Source organism: Mastigoproctus giganteus, chromosome 5 (genome assembly GCF_048544385.1).
Source record: "Mastigoproctus giganteus isolate SK-2022 chromosome 5, ASM4854438v1, whole genome shotgun sequence".
In the NCBI taxonomy this organism is placed as follows: Eukaryota; Metazoa; Arthropoda; class Arachnida; order Uropygi; family Thelyphonidae; genus Mastigoproctus; species Mastigoproctus giganteus.
In genome coordinates, this window is record NC_143579.1 from 193577735 (window position 1) to 193602502 (window position 24768).

General features: G+C 37.8%; 1 protein-coding gene across 1 annotated transcript in view; it reads left to right on the forward strand.

Annotated features, from left to right (window-relative positions):
- Positions 1-24768, forward strand: part of LOC150085960 (dynein axonemal heavy chain 8-like) — a 1559705-nt gene that overhangs the window by 842243 nt on the left and 692694 nt on the right. The window contains exon 52 of the mRNA XM_090374756.1: positions 20572-20694. Within this exon, the coding sequence (XP_090230882.1) occupies positions 20572-20694 (123 nt within the window). The remainder of the gene's footprint in view (positions 1-20571; positions 20695-24768) is intronic.

Consider the following 24768-nt stretch of genomic DNA (forward strand, 5'->3'; position numbering starts at 1 on the left):
GATAGACAGGATAGGAAGGGAGGAGGGGTTATGCTATTAGTTAAAAAACACATAAAATCCAAGGAAGTGAAGCCAGTTGACATCGCTGGACAGTGCAGTGTTGAGTCAGTTTGGTGTGACATAAGCATAGGTAAATCAAAATTGAGAGTAGGAGTGTGCTATAGGCCTAATGACTCTGATGAGTATAATAAGATACTGTACAGGGAAATAGAATGGGCCAGTAAATCAGAGAGTCTTATAATGGGGGATTTTAATTTCCCAGATATTGACTGGAATTTGTGGGTTGGTCACTCACACACTAGCAAGGCTTTTGTGGATTTATTGGATGATTGTTTTCTACACCAGCATGTTCGGGAGGCAACTAGAGGGAGTAATACTCTTGATCTGATTATCAGTAGTGATTCTTCATGCATTAGGAATCTGCAGATAAATGAACCACTGGGTGGCAGTGATCACAGTGTGCTGAAGTGGGATTTACTCAAGGAGGTAACTACCATCAGAGGTAAAGGGAAGGGTTTTTGCTTTCGTAAAGGCGACTATGCTGGTCTGAGACAGTATTTAAATTCTATACAGTGGGACCAACTGATGATGTTACCAACAGCAAATTCAAAATGGGAAGCATTCAAGGAACTAATCTTGGAAGCTACCAGGCTTTACATACCAACCAAGAAATATTGTTCAAGGTTCAGGCCTAAATGGTTGTCAGATGAACTAATGAGACATATGGCAGAGAAGAAAAATGCATGGGATACATACAAATTAATGGGTGACGTGGAAGCCTATGATAGATATAAGTTGGTCTGTAACCAAGTCACAAAGGAGATTAGGCAGGCAAAGGCAGATTATGAGAAATCCTTGGCAAAGGATGCAAAGAAAAACAGAAAAGAGTTCTTTACCTATTTAAACTCAAGAAGGAAAGGGATGAATCAGATTGGTCCACTGGATGTTGATGGTTCAACAGTTGAGGATCCAGCTCAGGTGGCTAACAATCTAAACGAGTATTTTGCATCTACATTCACACATGAGGAGTTATTCAGGAAGGGGAATGTCGTAGGTGAAGTAAACATTGGCAGTGAGCTAGATGATTTTCTAATAACTGAGAGGAAAGTGGAGGAGAAATTGTTGAGGATAAACATAAAAAAGGCACCCGGGGTGGATGGGATCTATCCAGTTATATTAAAGGAGGCAGCAAAGGAAGTAAGCAAACCCCTAGCCATAATTATGAGAGCTTCTTTGGACTCAGGGGATGTACCCATGGACTGGAGATGTGCAAATGTAACCCCAATTCACAAAGGAGGATCAAAGGCTGACACAAGTAATTATAGACCTGTTAGTTTAACTTCGGTTCCAGGAAAATTAATGGAGGCACTGGTTAAAGAAGCACTGCAGGATCATCTGGACAAGAATTCAGTTATAGCTCAGACACAGTGGGTTTGTTAAGGGCAGGTCTTGTCTGACCAATTTGATTGGATACTATGATGTAGTCACAAAAGAACTGGATGCAGGGAATAACTTTAATATTATATATTTGGATCTTAGAAAGTCTTTTGATACTGTTGCGCATGGAAGACTGCTGCACAAATTGGAGAAGTGTGGCATTCGAGGCAAATTGCTGCTATGGATAAAGGGATGGTTGAGTGGCAGAAGACAGAGAGTGGTAATCAATGGACACTGCTCAACGTGGACTAATGTTATTAGTGGAGTTCCTCAGGGTTCAGTGTTGGGTCCATTGTTGTTTTCTGTATTTATAAATGATATTGATGATGGTGTATCAGGCGTAATGTCCAAGTTTGCAGACGATACAAAGGTTGGCAGGGTTGTTAAGGACACTACTGATACTATGCTGCTGCAACAGGATCTGGAAAGGTTGAGCAGATGGGCTGAGAGGTGGCAAATGAAGTTTAACATTGACAAATGTAAAGTACTACATATGGGAAACAGCAACCCCAGAGCAACGTATCAACTCTGTGGTACTACGCTGACAGTGGTAGAGAATGAAAAGGACCTGGGGGTAATTGTGCAGGCAGATATGAAGTTCTCTGAGCAGTGCAGACGAGCTGCAAGAGTAGCTCATGGTGTCTTGTCAATGATATACAGGAATTTTTCTAGCAGGGACAGGGATGTGATTATTCCCTTGTATAAGGCATTGGTCAGGCCACACCTTGAGTACTGTATACAGGTCTGGAGGCCTCATTTCAAGAAGGATGTAGAGCTGCTGGAACGAGTACAGAGAAGGGCAACAAGATTAGTGAATGGAACAAAGGGTTGCTCTTACGAAGAAAGGCTTAAGTTTTGCAAATTACAGAGCCTGGAGACTAGGCATCGCCGATGTGATCTGATAGAGGTGTACAAGGCTTTGAATGGCTTGAGCATGCTCAATGCCGATGGGATTCTTCCTCTTGCTCAGAATAATCACCTGAGAGGGCATAAATTCAAATTGAGGAAGGACGGATGTCGGATAGATGTGCGGAAATTCGCCTTTAGCCAGCGGGCAGTTGGTTTGTGGAATAGACTTCCATCGCTTGTTGTTGAAGTTGATAGCCTAAACAAATTTAAGGCTCAGCTGGACAGGTATTTCGAATTGAGGGGTGAAATGGGAGTAGTGGTTGTTTTTTTTTTTTTTTTTTTTTTTTTTTTTTTTTTTCGGCTGATGCTGAACAAGCTTGCTTTCTTGCATCATATGCCTCTACTAATGCTAATGCTCTTGTTGTGGAAGTTGATAGGCTAAATAAATTTTGAGACTGAGCTGGATAGGTATTTGGAACGAACGGAGGGATGAAATTGGAGCATTTTTTTTTTTTTTTTTTTGGCTGATGAAGCATAAGCTTACTTTCTTGCCATTGTATGCTTGTAGTAATGCTAATGCTAATAATCAAAGAAATGTCTAAAATGTCACAATTATAACTGAAATAATAAATCAATGTGTTTTGGTAGTATGAGAAAGTTCTCAAGAACTGGCCAAAGTTACCTCAAAGTTCAATAATATAACCAAATATATCAATCACAAACTATTCTAAATGATAAACATAGCATATAATAATTTTACAAGAAATTACAATTGTGGCCATATTAACCAGAAGTGCAGTTCAGTGGGTTTTCCCCTTGTCCAAAATAAGTACCTTTACAAAATACTGTTTGCAGATGACTAAGTTGTTGAGGCACAAGATGATGATGTAAATTACATGGGCAGAAAGTTACTAGAAGAATATAAAACATGGGGACTGACAGTTAATTTTAATAAGAAAGAGTACATGAATCGAAGTGGGAATGTTCTAGATTTAGATGGAATACAGGTGAAAACTGTACAGCAATTTAAATACCTGAGTACAATTATTCAAGCTGATGGATCATCTGCACAGGAAACTGAGAGAAGTCTGGGTGAAGGTAGGAATGGTCATAGGAATGTTCAATTCTGTGTTATGGAATAAAAATATTATTAACAAAACTAAACATAAAATACATAATGCAATATTACAAAGTGTTTTATTATATGAATGTGAGACTTGGACCCTAACTGAATGACAAAATATAAACTACTGACTGTTGAGATGGATTTTTTGGTGAAGATAGTAATAGTAATAGTAGTAGTGGCATGTGATGCAAGAAAGCAAGTGTATGAGCTTATGCAGCATCAGCCAAAAAAAAAAAAAAAAATCACACCATTCCCTCCAAATGCCTGTCCAGTTCCTCCTTAAATTTATTTAACCTGTCAACTTCCAGAACGACAGATTGAAGTTTGTTCCAGCAATAAACCACCTGCTGGCTAAAGGCAAATTTCTGCTCATCTCTTCTACATCTGTCTTTTCTTAATTTGAATTTATGCCCCCTTAGGTTCATAATCTGAACAAGTGGAAGGATCCCATCAGAATTCAGCGTGCTCAACCCATTCAAGGCCTTATATACCTCAATCAGATCACCGCGCAAGTGCCTAGTCTCCAGCCACTGCAATTTGCAGAATCCTCTCTTGGTAAGAGGATACCTTCATTCCCCTCACCAATCTTGTTGCCCTTCTCTGTACACGCTCAAGTAAATCTACATCCTTCCTAAAATGAGGCCTCCAGACCTGTACGCAGTACTCAAAGCGTGGCCTGACCATTGCCTTATACAGAGGGACAATCACCTCCTTCTCCCTGCTAGCAAAATTCCTATATATCATTGACAAAACCCCATGATCTGCCCTGGCAGCCTGTCTGCATTGCTCAGAAAACTTCATATCTGACTGCACAATTACTCCCAGGTCTTTTTCATTTTCTACCACCTTAAGTGTAGTACCACACAGTTGGTACGTTTCTCTGGGGTTACTTCTACCCATATGCAGTACTTTGCATTTTTCAAGGTTAAACTTCAGTTGCCACTTCTTAGCCCATCTGCCTAAATTATCTAGATCCTGTTGCAGTAGCACACTGCCATTACTGTCATTAATAACCCTGCCAACCTTTGTATCATCTGAAAACTTTGACATTAAGCCTGATATACCTTCATCAATATCATTCCCAAGAAAGCGAAGGTCTGAAAAAGTTAGAAATTATGTGATAAGGAATACAATAAAAGTTCAAAAAAACCATCATTGATAAAATAGAGGAGAAAAGATTGGAGTGGTTTGGCCATGTGAAGAGAATGGAGTATGACAGATTGCCCAAGGAGCCATGCAATGGATGCTATGGAGAAGGTAAAAGAGAGGAAGACCAAGAAGGATGTGGATAGAGGGTGTGAGAGCAGCCATGAATAGAAGAGGACTGGTGGACAGAGATTGTGAAAATAGAAGAAAGTCGAAAAAATGAATAAAGGAATGACTTTTTGATATTAGGTTGAGGAGAACCATTGTAATAATGGAATAAATACTAAGAAGAAGAGAAGAAGGCAATATTAACCACTCCATGCAAAATACTCATTCAGTTTGTCAGCTATCTGAGCAGGATCATCAACAATGGAACCATCAATATCAAGTGGACCAATCTGATTCATCCCCTTTCTTCTAGAGTTAACATAAATAAAGAAGTCTTCTTTGTTTTTCTCGTGTATCTTATACATTGTGTATAAGATACACGAGAAACTGAAATTTTGATATTTTCAATCTTTTAAAACTGTCCGGTAATGGGTGCCAAGGTTATTCATAAAAATAAGTAAATACACTGGGATTCCACAGATAAAGTTTCACCACAATGGGACTATTTGGCAGTCTCCAAACAACAAAGGTTTGCCAAAAAGAGCACAGATATCAGTTGAATGCAGTTTGTAGACAAATCTGATTTCACCACAGTGTATTCACTTTAAAGGGTTACCTAAGTCCCTCCCGTGCCCACCAAATACAGAGGATGCAGAAAGGTCAGGGAATGACCGCCGCATATCCCCGGAGCAATATGGCCTTAGTTGCTAATGCTCCTAAAAAAAAAATAATAATAACCTGGGATCCCTTTCTTGTCCATATAAAATATAGTGTATTTATATATATATACCATATTTTATCCAATAAAGATGCAAGAAATAAATCTTTATTTATTTAAACACATTTTCAGCAATATCCCATTTCAAGGTATAGAGTCTACAAAATGGCAATTTCCATAAGGAATCACAAGAAGGCAGCTTCCAGTACTACTATCCCGCAAAAATGTTGTTTGTTTCTGCCATTACATGACACATGGCACAGAAGAAAAATGCATGTGATGCATATAAATTTTCAGGTGACACAAAAGCCTATGGATATAAGCTAGTCTGTAACCAATTTGCAAAGGAGGTTAGGGAAGCGAAGGCTGATTACAAGAAATCCAATTGGCAAAGGATGCAAAGAAAAACAATGAAGACTTCTTTACTTACTGTATAAGGAAGGGGATGAATCAGATTGTATAAGGAAGGGGATGAATCGGATTGGTCCACTGTATAAGGAAGGGGATGAATCAGATTGGTCCACTTGATATTGATGGTTCCATTGTTGATGATCCTGCTCACATAGCTGACAAATTGAATGAGTATTTTGCATCTACATTCACACATGAGGAATTTTGTAAGGAAGGGGAGGACAGAAGTTTACTAAACTCTAACAGGGAGCTAAATGATTTTGTAATAACTAAGAGCAAAGTGGAGGAGAAATTGTTGGAGTTAGACATAAAAAAGGCATCTGGTGTGGATGGAATCTATCCAGTTGTATTGAAGGAGGCAGCGAGGGAAGTAAGCAATCCCTTAGCCATAATTATGAGCGTATCCTTGGACTCAGGGGAGGTCTCCCGTGGACTGTAGATGTTCAAATTCACAAAGGAATTTGCACATCTACAAATTTTGCACAAATAATTATAGACCTGTTAGTTTAACTTATGTTCCAGGGAAAATAATGGAGTCACTGGTTAAAGAAGCACTGCATGATCATCTAGACAAGACTGCAGCAATAGTTCAGACAGGATGGGTTTGTTAAGGGGAGATCTTGTCTGACCAATTTGATTGGATACTATGATGTGGTCTCAAAGGAACTGGATGCAAAACATAATTTTGATATCATATACTTGAATTTCAGGAAAACTTTTGATTCGATTGCATGTGGAAGGAAGATTGCTGTACAAATTGGAGCAGTATGGCATTAAGAACAAGTTTCTACAATGGATAAAAGGATTGTTGAGTGGGAGATGACAGAGAGTGGTAATAAATGGGCACTGTTCTTCATGGACTAATATTATTAATGGGGTTCTCCAGGGTTCTTTGCTGGGCCCTTGTTGTTTTGTGTATTTTATTATCAATGATATCGATGAAAGTGTATCAGGGTTAATGTCCAGGTTTGCAGATAACACAAAGGTTGGCATGGTTGTTAATGACAATAAAAACAGTATGCTACTGCAACCGGATCTAGAATAGTTAGGTAGATGGTCTGGAAAGTGACAATTGAAGTTTAACATTGATAAATGCAAAGTAATGCATATGTGTAGCAGTAACCCAAGAGAAACATACAAACTGTGTGGTAACACACTCAGGGAAATGGAGAATGAAAAAGGCCTAAGGGTTAATTGTGCAGTCAGATATGACGTTCTCTGGGTAGTGAAGACATGCTGCCAGAGCAGGTAATGGAGTCTTGTCAATGATATATAGGAATTTTTCCAGCAGAGAAGAGGTGATTAACCCCTTTATAAGGCAGTGGTCAGGCCACATCTTGAGAACTGCATATAGGTCTGCTAGAATGAGTAGAAAAAATGGCAACAAGCTTGATGAGAAGACAACACGGTACTCTTATCAAGAAATCCTTAAATTCTGCAAGTTTCATTATAGGGAAAGATGGGTAAAAATGCTCAGAAAATATGATTTTTAAAACCCTTTATGGATGACAATCTCCCAACTGTCAACCTCTAAAAACTGAATCACTCACTCACCAGGCATTCATAGTTCCCATGGTGTCAATTTTAAGAAGAGGGCTGTCCAATGACACAAGATTAAAATTGATTATCTAGAGCTAACTAAAGTCATTAAATCACACATCATGGGCAAGTCCACTGTTTTTGTATAGAAAGGACATGTATGTATGTACATATATATGTGTACCCTGTCTATGGTGGCTCCCAGAAATAATCCATCTCCATCTGTTTTACTGTGCAGGTATACGGAACTCTGTAAAACGGGCCTGACATGTGGGTTAATGTGTGTTAGCATTAGTAGAGGCATTTGATGCAAGAAAGCAAGCTTATGCAGCATCAGTCAAAAAAAAAAAATAATAATAAAAAAAAAAATAATAATAAATAAAAAATAAAAAATAACCACTTCCATTTCACCCCTCTGTTCGTTCGAAATACCTGTCCAGCTGAGCCTTAAAGTTATTTAGGCTATCAACTTCCACGACAAGGGATGGACGTCTATTCCAGCAACCAACCACCCGCTGGCTAAAGGCAAATTTCCTCACATCTATCCTACATCTGTCTTTCCTCAATTTGAATTTATGCCCTCTCAGATGATTATTCTGAGCAAGAGGAAGAATCCTATCAGCATTGAGCATGCTCAAACTATTCAATGCTTTATACATCTATCAGATCACCTCGCCGGTCCCTAGTCACCAGACACTGTAATTTGCAAAACTTAAGCCTTTCTTCGTAAGAGCACCCCTTTGTTCCATTCACTAATCTTGTTGCCCTTCTCTGTACTCGTTCCAGCATCTCTACATCCTTCTTGAAATGAGGCCTCCAGACCTGTATACAGTACTCTAGGTGCGGTCTGACCATTGCCTTATACAAAGGAATAATCACCTCCTTATCCTTGCTAGAAAAATTCCTATATATCATCGACAATACACCAAAAGTAGCTCATGGTGTATTGTCGATGATCATACACCAAGTAGCTCATGGTGTATTATCATCGACAATACACCATGAGCTACTTTTGCCGCCCGTCTGCACTGCTCAGAAAACTTCATATCTGCCTGCACAACCACCCCCAGGTCCCTTTCATTCTCTACCACTGTCAGTGTAGTACCACAGAGATTAACATTAGCATTAGTAGAGGCATATGATGCAAGAAAGCAAGCTTATTCAGCATCAGCCAAAAAAAAAAAAAAAACACACCACTCCCATTTCACCCCTCCGTTCGCTCGAAATACCTGTCCAGTTGAGCCTTAAATTTGTTTAGGCTATCAACTTCAACAACAAGTGATGGAAGTCGGTTCCCAACCAACCACCCGCTCGCCAAAGGCAAATTTCCGCACATCTATCCGACATCCGTCCTTCCTCAATTTGAATTTATGCCCTCTGAGCTGATTATTCTGAGCAAGATGAAGAATCCCATTGGCATTGAGCATGCTCAATTCCAATGGGATTCTTCATCTGTATCAGTTGATACGTTGCTCTGGGGTTGCTATTTCCCATATGTAGTACTTTACATTTGTCAATGTTAAACTTCATTTGCCACCTCTCAGCCCATCTGCTCAAACTTTCCAGATCATGTTGCAGTAGCATTGTGTCAGTAGTGTCCTTGACAACCCTGCCAACCTTCGTATCATCTGCAAACTTGGACATTAAGCTTGATATACCATCATCAATATCATTTATAAATACAGAAAACAATAATGGACCCAATACTGAACCCTGAGGAACCCCACTAATAACATTAGGCCACGATGAGCAGTGTCCATTGATTACCATTCTCTGTCTTCTTCCCCTCAACCACCCCTTTATCCATAGCAGCAATTTGCCTACCCAATGCCACACTGCTCCAATTTGTGCAGCAGTCTTCCATGTGCAACAGTATCAAAAGCCTTTCTAAGATCGAAGTATATAATATCAAAGTTATTCCCTGCATCCAGTTCTTTTGTGACTGCATCATAGTATCCAATCAAATTGGTCAGGCAAGACTTCCCCTTAACAAAACCATGCTGTGTCTGAGCTATAACTGAAGTCTTGTCTAGATGATCCTGCAGTGCTTCTTTAACTAGTGCCTCCATTAATTTTCCAGGAACAGAAGTTAAACTAACAGGTGTATAATTACTTGTGTCGCCCTTTGATCCTCCTTTATGAATTGGGGTCACATTTGCACATCTCCAGTCCATGGGTACTTCTCCTTAGTCCAAGGAAGCTCTCATAATTATGGCTAAGGGTTTGCTTACTTCCTTTGCTGCCTCCTTTAATATAACTGGATAGATCCCATCCACCCCAGGTGCCTTTCTTGTATTTATCTTCAACAGTTTCTCCTCCACTTTACTCTCAGTTATTACAAGATTCTGTAGCTTATTGCCAGAGTTGAATACACCTCTGGCATTCCCCTCGCTGAATAACTCCTCATGTGTGAATGTTGATGCAAAATATTCATTCAGTTTGTTAGCTACCTGAGCAGGATCATCAACAGTTGACCCGTCAATATCAAGTGGACCAATCTGATTCATCCCCTTCCTTCTAGAGTTTACATAAGTAAAGAACTCTTTGCTGTTTTTCTTTGCATCCCTTGCCAAAGATTTCTCATAATCTGCCTTCGCCTGCCTAACCTCCTATGTAACTTGGTTACAGATCAACTTGTATCTATTATAGGCTTCTGTGTCACGTGTTAATTTGTATGTATCCCATGCATTTTTCTTCTCTGCCATATGTCTCATTAGTTCATCTGACATCCACTTAGGCCTAAACCTTGAATGTGAAGTAGTACTAGTGGCATGTGATGCAAGAAAGCAAGTGTATGAGCTTATGCAGCATCAGCAAAAAAAAAATAATAAAATAATAATCACACCATTTCCTCCAAATGCCTGTCCAGTTCCTTCTTAAATTTATTCAACCTGTCAACTTCCACAATGACAGATGGAAGTTTGTTCCAGAAATTAACCACCTTCTGGCTAAAGGCAAATTTCCGCATATCTATTCTACATCTGTCCTTTCTTAATTTGAATTTATGCCCCCTTAGGTTCATAATCTGAACAAGTGGAAGGATCCCATCAGAATTCAGCGTGCTCAACCCATTCAAGGCCTTATACACCTCAATCAGATCACCGTGCAGGTGCCTAGTCTCCAGCCACTGCAGAACTTAAGCCTCTCTTGTTAAGAGTATCCCTTCATTCCCCTCACCAATCTTGTTGCCCTTCTCTGTACACGCTCAAGTAAATCTACATCCTTCCTAAAATGAGGCCTCCAGACCTGTACGCAGTACAAAAGGTGCGGCCTGACCATTGCCTTATACAGAGGGACAATCACCTCATTCTCCCTGCTAGTAAAATTCCTATATATCATTGACAAAACCCCATGACCTGTCCTGGCAGCCTGTCTGCATTGCTCAGAAAACTTCATATCTGGCTGCACAATTAATCCCAGGTCTTTTTCATTTTCTACCACATTAAGTGTAGTACCACACATTTGGTACTTTTCTCTCAGGTTACTTCTACTCATATGTAGTACTTTGCATTTGTCAAGGTTAAACTTCAGTTGCCACTTCTTAGCCCATCTGCCCAAATTATCTAGATCCTGTTGCAGTAGCACACTGCCATTACTATCATTAACAACCCTGCCAACCTTTGTATCAACTGCAAACTTCGACACTAAGCCTGATATACCTTCATCAGTATCATTGATAAATATACAAAACAACAGTGGACCCAACACCGAACCCTGTGGGACTCCACTAATAACATTAGTCCAAGAAGAGCAGCACCCATTGATTACCACCCTCTGTCTTATCCCACTTAACCATCCTTTTATCGGCCCCCATATGCCAAGCGATTTTTCTTAAGCGAATTCTAAAGTGATCCTTCCAAGTGATTTTGATCTGTTTCATTTCTAGCCGCTCTCTTATTCTCAGTTCATTGTAAGTGGTTCTTCACTTAGCAGATTTTAAGTAGAACCCAGGAAGGAAAATCACCTTTCTTTTTTAGGATATTTATCCATTTTCTCACTAACAAACTAATCCGCCAGCCACTTGGTCACTAGGTGGCACTGCTCCTGCCTCCCCGTGGTGGGGCCGAAAACCTGAAAGGAAAAATAATCCTTTCAGGGCTAAAAGGAGCAACAATGGACTTGACAAACCAGACTTCTCCTGGAATTATGGATCAAATTGATAATAATCGGCAGCAAGATGATCCTAATCCATCTACTGCCAAAAGACAAAAGAAAGATGTGACCCAAACCATCTTGCCACTCTTTCTAATTGTTCATTCCCTATCAGACCAACCAGTTAGTAAACTTTCTCCCTTTGTTATACAAAGGTGTCTAGAACATATAGCTGGTTCACCGAAAATGGTTCGCCGTTTGAAATCAGGCGACCTTCTGATAGAAACGACAAATCATCGACATTCTGAGCTTCTTCTTGAAACCAAAACTTTTGGGGGGATTCCCATCAAACTCATTCCACATGCCACTTTAAATTCATCTAAAGGGGTTATTGTGGAATGGGACCTCCTAAACAGCTCTGAAGAAGAAATCGTACAAGAGCTACAAAACCAGAATGTCATACATGCCAAAAAAATCCTTATTAAAAAGGAAGGAAACCTTCGAACCCACACCATCATACTTACTTTCAGTACTCCAACTCTGCCATCATCAGTCAAAGCCGGGTACCTGAATTGCCAGGTAAAGCCATACATCCCCAATCCAATAAGATGATTCAAGTGTCAAAAATATGGCCATTCCCAAACAGTATGCAGAGGACAAGCTATTTCTGCCACTTGTGGCTCAAAAGAACATACCTGTAAAGAATGCAATACACAGTCTCCTCGCTGCCCAAACTGCAAAGGAGACCACCCAGCCTATTCCAGAGACTGTAATATATGGAAAAGAGAAAAACAAGTTCAAAAATATAAAACTGAACATAAGATAACATATCAAGAAGCCAAAAAGCAGATACCACTATTTCCAGCAGTGAGATGATATGCAGCAGCAGCAGCAACTACAGTGCAGAAAACAAAGGTAATTGCAATACAGACTGACATCACAGTCCCGCCTAACATCTCAATAGCAGATTGGGCACGTAATCTTCTTTTACAAACAAAACAAAAAGTTGATCAGGCAATTAATACACCCATTATAATCTCAACTGCAAACTTCGACACTAAGCCTGATATACCTTCATCAGTATCATTGATAAATATACAAAACAACAGTGGACCCAGATGCTGAAGATCCAACAGCAACAAGCAGTACAAATTCCACCAAACCTGTTGAAAAAACACAAAAAAATACTGACACTATGGAAATTGATGAAAAGGAGAAAGAAGATGAACCAGTCCTGGAACTTTACGCAAATGATGACATGGACAGTGGTGGCCGACCAAGCTTCCCCAGAAAAGAAAAAATCAAAACAGATCAATTAAAACAAGCAGCTCATCATAAGTCAGCTGAATCAAGTACTAAACCCAAATAATGCGTACACTTCTACAATGGAATTGTCGTGGCATTCGAAGTAATCTAAGTGACATCACAGTCCCGCCTAACATCTCAATAGCAGATTGGGCACGTAATCTTCTTTTACAAACAAAACAAAAAGTTGATCAGGCAATTAATACACCCATTATAATCTCAACTGCAAACTTCGACACTAAGCCTGATATACCTTCATCAGTATCATTGATAAATATACAAAACAACAGTGGACCCAGATGCTGAAGATCCAACAGCAACAAGCAGTACAAATTCCACCAAACCTGTTGAAAAAACACAAAAAAATACTGACACTATGGAAATTGATGAAAAGGAGAAAGAAGATGAACCAGTCCTGGAACTTTACGCAAATGATGACATGGACAGTGGTGGCCGACCAAGCTTCCCCAGAAAAGAAAAAATCAAAACAGATCAATTAAAACAAGCAGCTCATCATAAGTCAGCTGAATCAAGTACTAAACCCAAATAATGCGTACACTTCTACAATGGAATTGTCGTGGCATTCGAAGTAATCTAAGCGATATCAAAGATCTAATTTCCATATATGCTCCTGCAAGTATCTGTTTGAAAGAAACAAACCTAACTCTGCACATAAGTTTTTCAATCAAGAACTACAATCTATATAGGCAAGATCGAAAAACCAATACAGGTCATGGAGGAGTCGCCATTCTTGTTGACTCTAATGTTCCATCCAAGCATATTCAGCTACAAACACCTCTTGAAGCAGTCGCGGTACGCATCGTGACTGGAATTACCTTGACTATGATTTCTCTCTACCTTCCATCTAATCATGCGTATACACTGCAAGAATTTGAGGATTTAATTGAACAATTACCATCTCCTTTTTGTTTGTTGGGGGATCTTAATGGGCATCATATCATCTGGGGATCACTTCATACAGGCAAAAGTGGACAGATGATTGAAAAACTTATAAATAATAGGAACCTAACACTCTTAAACACAGGTACTCACACCCATGTCCACTTACCGACAGGGACTACCTCTGCAATTGATCTCACTATCTGTTCCCCAGCTCTCTTTCCTCTCCTTGACTGGTCTGTTTCCGATGATCCCTATAGCAGTGATCATTATCCAGTTGTTTGTCACCTACTAGCAAATGATGTACAGCAACCTATAAGAGGTATAAAATGGAAATTGTGCAAAGCAAACTGGGAAAAATACCAATATGCTGCTCCTTTAGATGAGAAAATCATAAGACATGCTGATATCAGTAATGCTGTTACACATATCACAAATCAAATAATTTCTGCAGCAAACATTGCAATACCGAAGACAGCTAACCAGTCTCATAAACATTACAAGCAGTGGTGGAATGAAGAATGCTTGGAAGCAAAGATAGAAAAAAATAAGGCTTGGAATCAATTCAGAAAGTATCCCACCACCACTAATCTCATAAAATATAAGAAAGCCAGAGCAAAAGCACGCTATATACGCCGGAAATCTCAGAAAGAATCCTGGATATCTTTTGCAAGCAAAATTAACAGAAATACGGACAGCAGAATAATATGGAATAAAATTCGACAAATTTCAGGCAAATATACAACCGTCCCTAAACCGATCATAAGCTGGAAAGGTCATGACATAACTGAACCAGGAAAAATTGCAAATCTACTAGGAGAAACATTTGAGGAATTGTCAGCAGCAACATCATACAGACCAATCTTTCAAACATATAAAGCTCAAATCGAAAAATACAAAATTAATTTCCATGCAGCTCATGAGATTTCATACAATCAATCCTTCACTATAAATGAATTGCATAAAGCCTTAGCCAAATCTAAAGAAAGTGCAGCAGGTCCGGATGGAATCCACTATCAAATGATTAAACACCTCCCTAAAAATTCTTTATGCATGCTGTTACTGCTATATAATAGGATATACCTTGAGGATACATATCCAGACTCTTGGCGACATTCGTTTGTACTGGCCCTTCCAAAAACCTGGGAAAGACCATTCAAATCTATATAATTATCGTCCCATCGCGCTCACTAGCTGTCTAGGTAAAATTTTAGAAAAAATGGTGAATGGTCGGTTAACGTGGTTTCTTGACTTCCATAACCTCCTTAGTCCTAGTCAATATGGTTTTCGGAAAAATAGATCAACAATAGACATAATGACAAAAGCTGAATCAAATATTCGCAATTCCTTTCTCCAAAATGAACACCTTGTAATGATATGCCTTGATATTGAAAAAGCGTTCGATACTACGTGGAGATATGGTATCCTTCATGAATTGCACAAATTAGGTCTTCGAGGCCATCTACCGAAGTTCCTTCAGAATTTCATGACTAAAAGAACTTTTCAAGTCCGCTACCATCATATTCTGTCTCTAATATACAATCAAGAACAGGGGGTCCCCCAAGGCTCTGTCCTCAGTGCAACCCTTTTCGCTATCAAAATAAACCCTGTAACAGAAGTTATTCCAGCAACAGTTGAAACTTACCTATATGCCAACGACCTCACAATATTATGTCACTCACAGAATATGCGGACAATCGAGAGGCAGCTCCAATGTGCTATTAACAAAATAGAGTCCTGGTCCATCTATAATGGATATCGAATCTCAGTACAAAAGACAGTGGCAATACACTTCTGCAGAAAACGAAAGATGCATCCTGATCCGGAACTAAGGATAAGCAATCAACAAATTCCACTCAAACAGAGTATCCGGCTACTAGGACTAATCATGGATAAAAAATTAAATTTCCTAGAACACACAAAATATCTACGTACAATGTGCTTAAAGAAATTAAACATTCTACGAGCTGTATCAGTCATGACATGGGGAGCTGATTGTTATTCACTTTTGCATGTTTATCGTGCAATGATAAGATCTAAATTAGATTATGGTTCTCCCATTTACTCCTCAGCTAGGAAAAGTGTGTTAAACTGGTTAGATCCAATTCATCACAATGCATTACGTGTTGTTTCAGGAGCCTTCCGTACCTCACCTGTGCATAGTCTATACACAGAGATCCATGAACTCCCACTCAGTCTTCGTAGACAAGTTCTTCTTATGAACTATGCTGTGAAAGTTCAAAGCCTTCCTGGACATCCAACTTGGCAATATCTGTTTAAACCGAAATGGGAAAATTTATACATGAACAAACCTAATATATGCAAACCTGCAGGCATCCGGCTAAAAGAAATACTCTCACAATTGAACTTAAGTATGGATAAAATCTACCAAGATACCCCTACAGCCCTACCACCATGGAAAATCAGTTCAGTTGACTGTGACATGGTCCTCATAAAATGGAAACAGAGCAATATCCCAAATCAACATATAAAACAGCTTCATTCCTCTTATGTAACGCAATTCTCTGACTATTCTCATCTGTATACTGATGGATCCAAGACGGCCACACACGTTGGTGCTGCTGTTGTATTGCCAAACAACATAATCTCACAGTCTCTTCCAATAGAGTGCAGTATCTTTAGTGCTGAATTGTTTGCAATAAGTCTCGCCCTAGATCACATTGCCAAAACTTCTCTCGTAAAAAGTATCATTTTCACAGACTCATTAAGTGCAATATATGCTTTACAGACAGAAGATCATCCATCTCATCCGTATGTAAGAAAAATTCTATCCTCCTTATCACACCTTATGAAAAACAAACAAAGAGTCAGATTCACTTGGATTCCTGGACATTCTGGAATACTCGGCAATGAACGTGCGGATGATGCTGCAAAACATCCGTCCAACAAAAATTCTCACTTGCATAAAATACCGCTCAATGACTTTAAAAACATCAATCGAAAAGCCTCTGAAAATATATGGACGCAGACCTGGAAATCTCGAACAAACAATAAATTATACCAAATCAAACAACAGCAGGAATCCTGGAAATCAAGTTTTCGGTCAAACAGACATGAAGAGGTTATCCTCGCCCGGCTTCGCATTGGACACACATATTTAACACACTCTTACCTCCTAACGAAAGACGATCCTCCACAATGCCCTCAGTGTCTGCCCACACTAACAGTGAAGCACATCATCTTAGAATGTCCACGATACCAAATTGCCCGCCAATCAGCTTTCAAATCGCATTCAAATGAACCATTAAGCCTTGAACTCATTATGGGAGAAAAATCAAACATCAGTGAACACTTTTCATACCTCAGCTTAATAAACTTAACTAATCATATCTAATATGGTAAATCAGTAACAATATAACAGGAAATAACAAAACTTGAACAGGCACAATATAGTCGAAGTTGCTCTTGCACCATTAAACCCCAAACAACAACAACAACAACATCCTTTTATCCATTGTAGCAACTTACCCTTAATACCATTCTGCTCCAATTTGTACAATAGTCTTCCAAGCGCAACTGTGTCAAAAGCTTCCTGAAATCCAAATATATGATATCAAAATTATTTTTTGCATCCAGTTCCTTTGTAAACACATCATAATAAACAATTAAATTTGTAAGACAAGACTTTCCCTTAAGAAACCCATGCTGTGTCTGAATTATTGCTGCAGTCTTGTCTAGATGATCCTGCAATGCATCTTTAACCAGTGACTCCATTATTTTACCCGGAACAGAAGTTAAACCAACTGTTCTGTAATAGCTCGTGTCACCCTTCGATCCCCACCTTGTGAATTGGGGATACATTTTCACATCTCCAGTCAATGGGATCCTCCCCTGAGTCCAAGGATGCTCTCACCATTATGGCTAAGGGTTTGCTTAGTTGCTTTGCCGCCTCTTTTAATATAACTGGATAGATCCCATCCACCCCAGATGCTTTTCTTATGTTTAATTTCAACAATTTCTCCTCCACTTTGCTCTCAGTTATTACAAAATCATTAAGTACCGTACTGCAATTTGATAACCTTCTGCCATTTTCAAACCTTAATAATTCCTCATGTGTGAATGTAGATGCAAAATACTCATTCAGTTTGTTTGCTATCTGAGCAGGGTCAACCGTCTAACCAATCAGATTCATCCCCTTCCTTTTAGAGTTTATATAAGTAAAGAAATCCTTGCTGTTTTTCTTAGCATCTTTTGCCAAGGATTTCTCGTAATCTGCCTTCCCCCTGCCTAACCTCCTTTCTGACCTGATTACAGACTAGCTTATAACTGCCATAAGCTTCTGAGTCACTTGATAATTTATGTGCATCCCATGCATTTTTCTTCTCTGTTATGAATCTCATTAGTTCATTTGATAACCATTTAGGCCTAAACCTTGAACAATATTTCTTAATAGGTATGAAACTTTTAGTAGCATCCATGATTAATTTCTTGAATGCTTCCCACTTAGAATTTACTGTTGGTAACATCGTCAGTTGATCCCACTGTACAGAATTTAAAAACTTTGTGAGACCACTGTACTCACCTTTACGGAAGCAAAAACCCTTTCCTTTACCCCTGATGGTAATTAAATCTTTAAGTAAATCCCACATCAAGTGTTAGTGAGTGTACTTTAGTGTGTGTGTTTGTTTGTATCAGGCCTCTGCCACCAGGGAGCAGTCGTCACCTGGACAACTGCTGTTCAGTGCCCGTCCACCAGCATGAGGAGCCGCATCTGTATTTTAGTAGCATCCACTGGAGGTAGTGCTAAGCCATTGGATGCTAATCCCCTTTACACCGGTTGCCCAGGCCTGGAGATTAAAAAAGGGGAAAAAAAAAAAAAAAAAACCATACTACTTTTTCAATTGTACTTGCCACTCTAAGGCATAGTGAATTTCCCACTGGCTTTTGGGGGGGGGGTAGTTTTAATCAAATTATGTTACACTATAAAACTGTTATATAATGTGAATACATTATATTCACATCACCGTATTAAATTTATACGTTTATTGCCACCTAGATGGATTTATAATAATTTTTCTTTTCTGGAAAATACTCGATGTGATGCATTATAAGTGTCTTGTGAGCTCAGGAGAACAAACACATTACTTTCAAATAAATGAGGTACAGCAGTAAACAACAAAGATCTGTCCACCTCATATATAGGACAGTAAAAAAAAATATGCAACTAGTTTTCCACTTCACCACAAGTACAGAAAGGATCTGATTCTAAATTAAATTGACACAATTTTTCTTTAAGAGATCCATGTCCTGTAAGTAAAAAAGATGTAAACATTCTAGAGAAAAACCAAGAATTCTTATCTGCATTGAAGTTAATATTCTTAATGAAAAGACGGGTTACCATGCCAGAATCAGTCACATCCCACCTGTTTTTCAAAGCAGCAACAAACTTGGTCCAAATAATCACTTTACTAATTTTAAGCAGGACTAGAGGATCTCCAGAGATACCCATAATTTATAGAGACTGTTCCTTTTTTAGCCAATACAAAATTCTTCTATATGCAATATACATATCTAAAGGGATTGCACCAACCACCACCTGTAATGCATTATTATACACCATTCTTGCTACTCTTGTTATGGCCAGTAACATTGACTGCTGTAAGGAAATCAATTTGTTCCTCATTCTAAAGATAGTAACTCTGTGCGACCACCCTCCAGAGGCATAAGACACGATTGGTAGAAATACTGCAGTATAATATAATCGAAGAGTTCTGTAATTCAGGTTCCAGTCAGACCTGGATACCCTGAAGAGAGCAGCAATAAAATTTCTAACTTTTTCAGCAGGTTATTCACATCTAAACTGAAATTTAACTGTCATCCAGAATGATTCCCAAATATTTCAGTTTTTCACATATTGAATCAACTTATTTGAAGCAAAAACTGTAGGTGGTCAGTAAATGTACAATATTTTCTTAAAAACCATTAGCTTTGTTTTAGATGTTGATATTTTAAGCTTATTTATTGAAGGCCATTTTTGCAGATCTTCCAATACAACTTAGCTCTTTCCTCCAAATTATTTTTAAATCTTCCTGGTATACATACCACAAGATCATCTGCATATGTCAAGCAATGTATAGTAAGGACAGACAGGGGAGAAGGGAGGAGGGGGCTTTGCTGTTAATTAAGAAACACAAAATCTAAGGCAGTGCATCCAATTGACATCGGTGGCCAGTGCAATGTTGACTCAGTTTAGTGTGACATAAGCATTTGGAAAGCAAAATTGAAAACAGAAGTCTGTTATAGGCCTAGTGACTCTGATGAGTAAAACAAAAAACTGTACAGAGAAATAGAGTGGACCAGTAAATCAGATTGTCTTATAATGGGGAATTTTAACTTTTCAGATATTGACTGGAACTTTTGGGTTGGTCACTCGCACTTTTGTGGATTTATTGGTTGACTGTTTTCTACAACATCGTGCTTGAGGGGCAACCAGAGGGAGAAATACTTGTGATCTGATTATCAGCACTGATAATTCATGCATTAAGAATCTGCAGACAAAGGAACCACTAGGTGGCAGTGAATACAGTGTACTTGTATATAAGATAGTCAGATTTACTTCACTTCAAGAAAACAAAGGTTAAAAATAATTTATAGATAAAATGAATATAATAGAATGGAATAAATTTATAGATAATATAGATTTTTAATAAACATTATTTAAATTTTATTGAGAGTTAAAATGAATCAAGTAATTTCCTTCTATTTTGATTTTTAATTTGTTTTTTTATTTATATATCAGTTTTTGTAATGTTCGTTTATTAGCTTTTAGATAACCACAACTTAATTTATAGTTTTTAACATTAATCATGGACAATTTATACATAATTGTAAGTGTTATTATTATAAAATTGTTATTTTTATGGTTAATTTTTAATTAATTTGTATGAATATGCATAAAAATTATTTACAATTAATGCAGAGAACAGTGGAAAGTTGTGTTGACAAAAGGGTAGGAACTACATTTGGCCCACCTGCAGGGAAGAAAATGGCTGTTTTTATAGATGATGTTAATATGCCTGAAATCAATGAATGGGGAGATCAGGTAGTTTTTACTTTCCATTAAGACTCATACTGTACTGTATTTAATTCTCTCATGATTTTTATAGATGCTGTCTCCATTGTATATTGCAATGGGAGGTCTTATGTATTATAGAATGACTAGATGAAATTATTTGTATTGCTGTAATGCACATTCATACCAGAGTTTGTTTACTTTTGCTATCATCATATATATATATATATATTTATATAAAATTTGCTTTTCTACAAAAACTTTTGAAAGGTGATAGGAATTTACTCCTTATATATGGATACTTTTTAGATAACAGTTTCAAATATTATGGATGTCATATAATATAAGAAAATGTTAAACAATTTTAAGAATTTGATAATGACAAATCAGTGAATATCCACTGTAGAATAAAGACTGTTTGAAATAATATGTTTGCCTGATTATTCAGCATACATAATGTGATCTTGTTTAGAAATCTGAGTGTCATCAAAGATAAGCATAGGAGCAGTAGACTCTTTATTACCAGATATAAAGTAGGACTTAGTTTTAGAAGGATTGAAATTAAGTTATTTTTGCCCCCTTGAAGAATTACTTGGAGATCAGCATTTAATTAATTTTGCCTGGAATTCTGCATAAAGTAAAAAAAAATTGAGTAAAATTCTTGTGAAATAAAACCCATTATACGATATAAAACATTTAAATCATGTTGAAAAAATAAAAATAAAGTTTACTAAATGTGTGATATATGTTGTTCACAGAAGAATAATCATTTAAGTTAAATGCAAGTTCAACCCCATTGAACTTGCATTTAACATAAATATTGCATGCATCTCATATGCTTGTGAGTTATTCAGTTATATAAACCCCAAGTTTGTTATGTTTTTTCAGTACTATTTTTATAATTTAATTTTGAATGTTAGCATTTTTTGTAATTTTAGATGTCACGCTGGATCCCAAAACTTTGTTAATTCTGAATTTGGTTCTCATCCTAAAAATGGTTGAGAATGACTAGAGCACAGTGACTAGCAAGAAATATTGTGTGTTTCTAAAGCCAACAGATGGCATAGATTTCTGCCTGGTGGTTCCATTAGTAATGGCATATTGCATTGTCTCGTGCCTCATTTACAGGGGTATTGATGGTTAAGGACTTGTCTGTGGAATCCATTGCTAGATCTTGCAGCAAGGCACCATCACCATAGTGAATTTGCCTTTCCTAATGATTTTAAAATAACATATAATTTTAAAATATATTAGCAGTATTTTTTGAAATTAGATATATAATGATATTTACATATATTTTGATGTATATACTGCTATTTAAAAAACTAAGCCCTTAATTTTCACTGGGGGGAAAGATTTTTCCATGATCAAAATCAAACACAGAAAAACAAGATCAAAATCAAACACATCCAAATACGGAGGATGTGGAAAGGCCAGGGAATGACCACTGCATATCCCCGGAGCAATATGGCCTTAGTTGCTAATGCTCCTAAAAACCAAATAACATAACAACAGCTATATTAAAATAGACCACTGCAATCATGTGCTGCATAGTATAAATGTGACCAATTCTATACTTTAATTGCTCATAAGTATGTTTTTAAATGGAAGTTTTACTTCCATTTAAAAACTCACCTCTTTGCTTCACTTGAAGTAAATTATTTTGTTACCAGTTCGGCATATTAGAGATTACCTGCCAATTGATAAATTAATTTACTTTCTAAACAACTTCCTGGCAGTGTCTCAGAGTTTTGAATGCATAGCAGGTTTCTTCTTCTGGTGATTCTGTGCTATTTAATAAGATATTAGAAATCTAGGCAGAAGTCTGAAAAATGGTGTTGGTATGAGTTGAATATAAGCTCAAACCTTAAGGTTGAAAACTTGGCCCTCTGTCTTTTCTGATTTTGAAATATACTCCTTCATTCCTGTACTATTGTAATGCTGAGTCCTTTTGTTCTTTCAGACACTCAGTGCTTTATCATGAATTGAGTCCCCCATCTGACAAAATCCACCACATAATTCATGGTTATTATAAGCATAGAGGGCGCCTCCGTAGCCAGGTGGGAAGGAGCAGCAGTGCGTAGCACACGCTTCTTGATTAGACCGGGATTCGAGCCCGTCACCACCAAATACGGAGGATGCGGAAAGGTCAGGGAATGACCACCGCATATTCCAGGAGCAATATGGCCTTAGTTGCTAATGCTCCTAAAAACCATATAACAACAACAACAACTCTCTCTCTCTCTCTCTGTTGCTGCTGGAGGTTGTGAAATTATTTGATCATTTTCCTTTCTGACCCATATTCTAAAGCATGTTGGCTGGATGGAATTTTAATTTCTTGGATGGATGGATTTGACTTAGAGGCCCTCCCATCCTCATCAGAAATCTTCTGAAAGACCCCTATGTGGTGGAAGACAAATCATCAACCTTAAGACCTCTTACATTGGAAGAGAATTCATCAATCTTGATACACATAGTAATCTCAACATTGATTAAGGAGATCAGCTTTCATTCTAAGCTGTCCATCAAAACGGTGTTAAAAAAAAAGAACTTTGCCCTCCTTTCCTAAACTCATTTCTTATAAAACAAATTATCAACCTTTACAGTAAGCCTTTACATGGACACATGAATCACCTCTTTATTACAGATTATCCCATCCCCCATTCAGCCAAAATCGGGATTATTTGTTCCTTTGTTCTCTAAGTCTAAAAGCTTGTACAGAGGAAGAACTAAACAAGGAACTAAAATACATCAAATTCATATACACAGCAGGGTCTGGCAACCTTTTCCACCATATGAAGTATGAATTTCTTTAAAAATAAAGTCTCATGTTGAAATGTCACAATTTTGTATAGCATTTTATTTTAAATAAAATAAGATTGTTTATATCATCATTATAATTTTTTTATTATTCAAAAAAAATATCAGGTAGGTAGATAAAAAATTTTAAGTAAACTTAAAAATGAAAACAAGCTAGTAATTTAATCTAAAAATATCTCTTGACTAAATGTCTAAGAGTATGAAAGATGTTTTTATTCATGAGTACTGCACTTCCATCATTTCTACTACCTAGGTAGTATGCATGCATCGTTTAATTATATCTCATATTGTGAATACCTTCAAACGAGTTTCTGAGGTATTGCCCTGCTTTGAATAAGTAACGCTTCACCAGTGGAGAAAACTAATGTTACTTATTCTTCAAATATCATGTCATATCTCAAGCCAACTTTTTGATAAAACAAATTGCCAACCTTTACAGTAAGCCTATGGACACAGGAATCACTTCTTTATTACAAATTATCCCATTCAACCAAAATAGGGATTTTTTGTTCTATGAGTAAGCCAACAAACTTCGAAACGGTGCTGCCTGGGTGATGGTATCTGCTGAGAATAAGTAACATTAGGCTTCTCCACTAGTGAAGCTTTACTTGTTCAAAGCATTGCAATACCTCGGGGTTCTGTTGTTAATTAAGCAACACATAAAATATAAGGAAGTGCATCCAATTGACATAGATGGACAGTGCAATGTTGAATCAGTTTGGTGTGATATAAGCACTGGGAAAGCAAAAATGAGGATAAGAGTTTGTTATAGGCCTAATGACTCTGATGAATACAGTGAACAATTATACAGAGAAATAGAGTGGGCCAGTAAATCAGAGTGTCTTATAATGGGGGATTTTAACTTCCCAGATATAGACTGGAACTTGTGGGTTGGCACACACTAGCAAGTCTTTTGTGGATTTATTGGATGATTGTTTTCTACAGCAGCATGTTAGAGGCGCAACAAGAGGTAGTAACACTCTTGATCTGATTATTCATGCATTAAGAATTTACAGATAAAGGAACCACTAGGTAGCAATGATCACAGTGTACTGATGTGGGATTTAATTAAAGATGTAACTACCATCAGGGGTAAAGGGAAGGGTTTTTGCTTTCGTAAAGGTGACTACAGTGGTCTCAGTAGGTCCCATGGGTTTTTTTACCATGGGACCTACTGATGATGTTACCAACAGCAAAATCTAAATGGGAAGCTTTCAAGGAAGTAATCTTGGCTACTAGGCTTTTTGTTCCAACTAAGATATACTATTCTAGGTTCAGACCCAA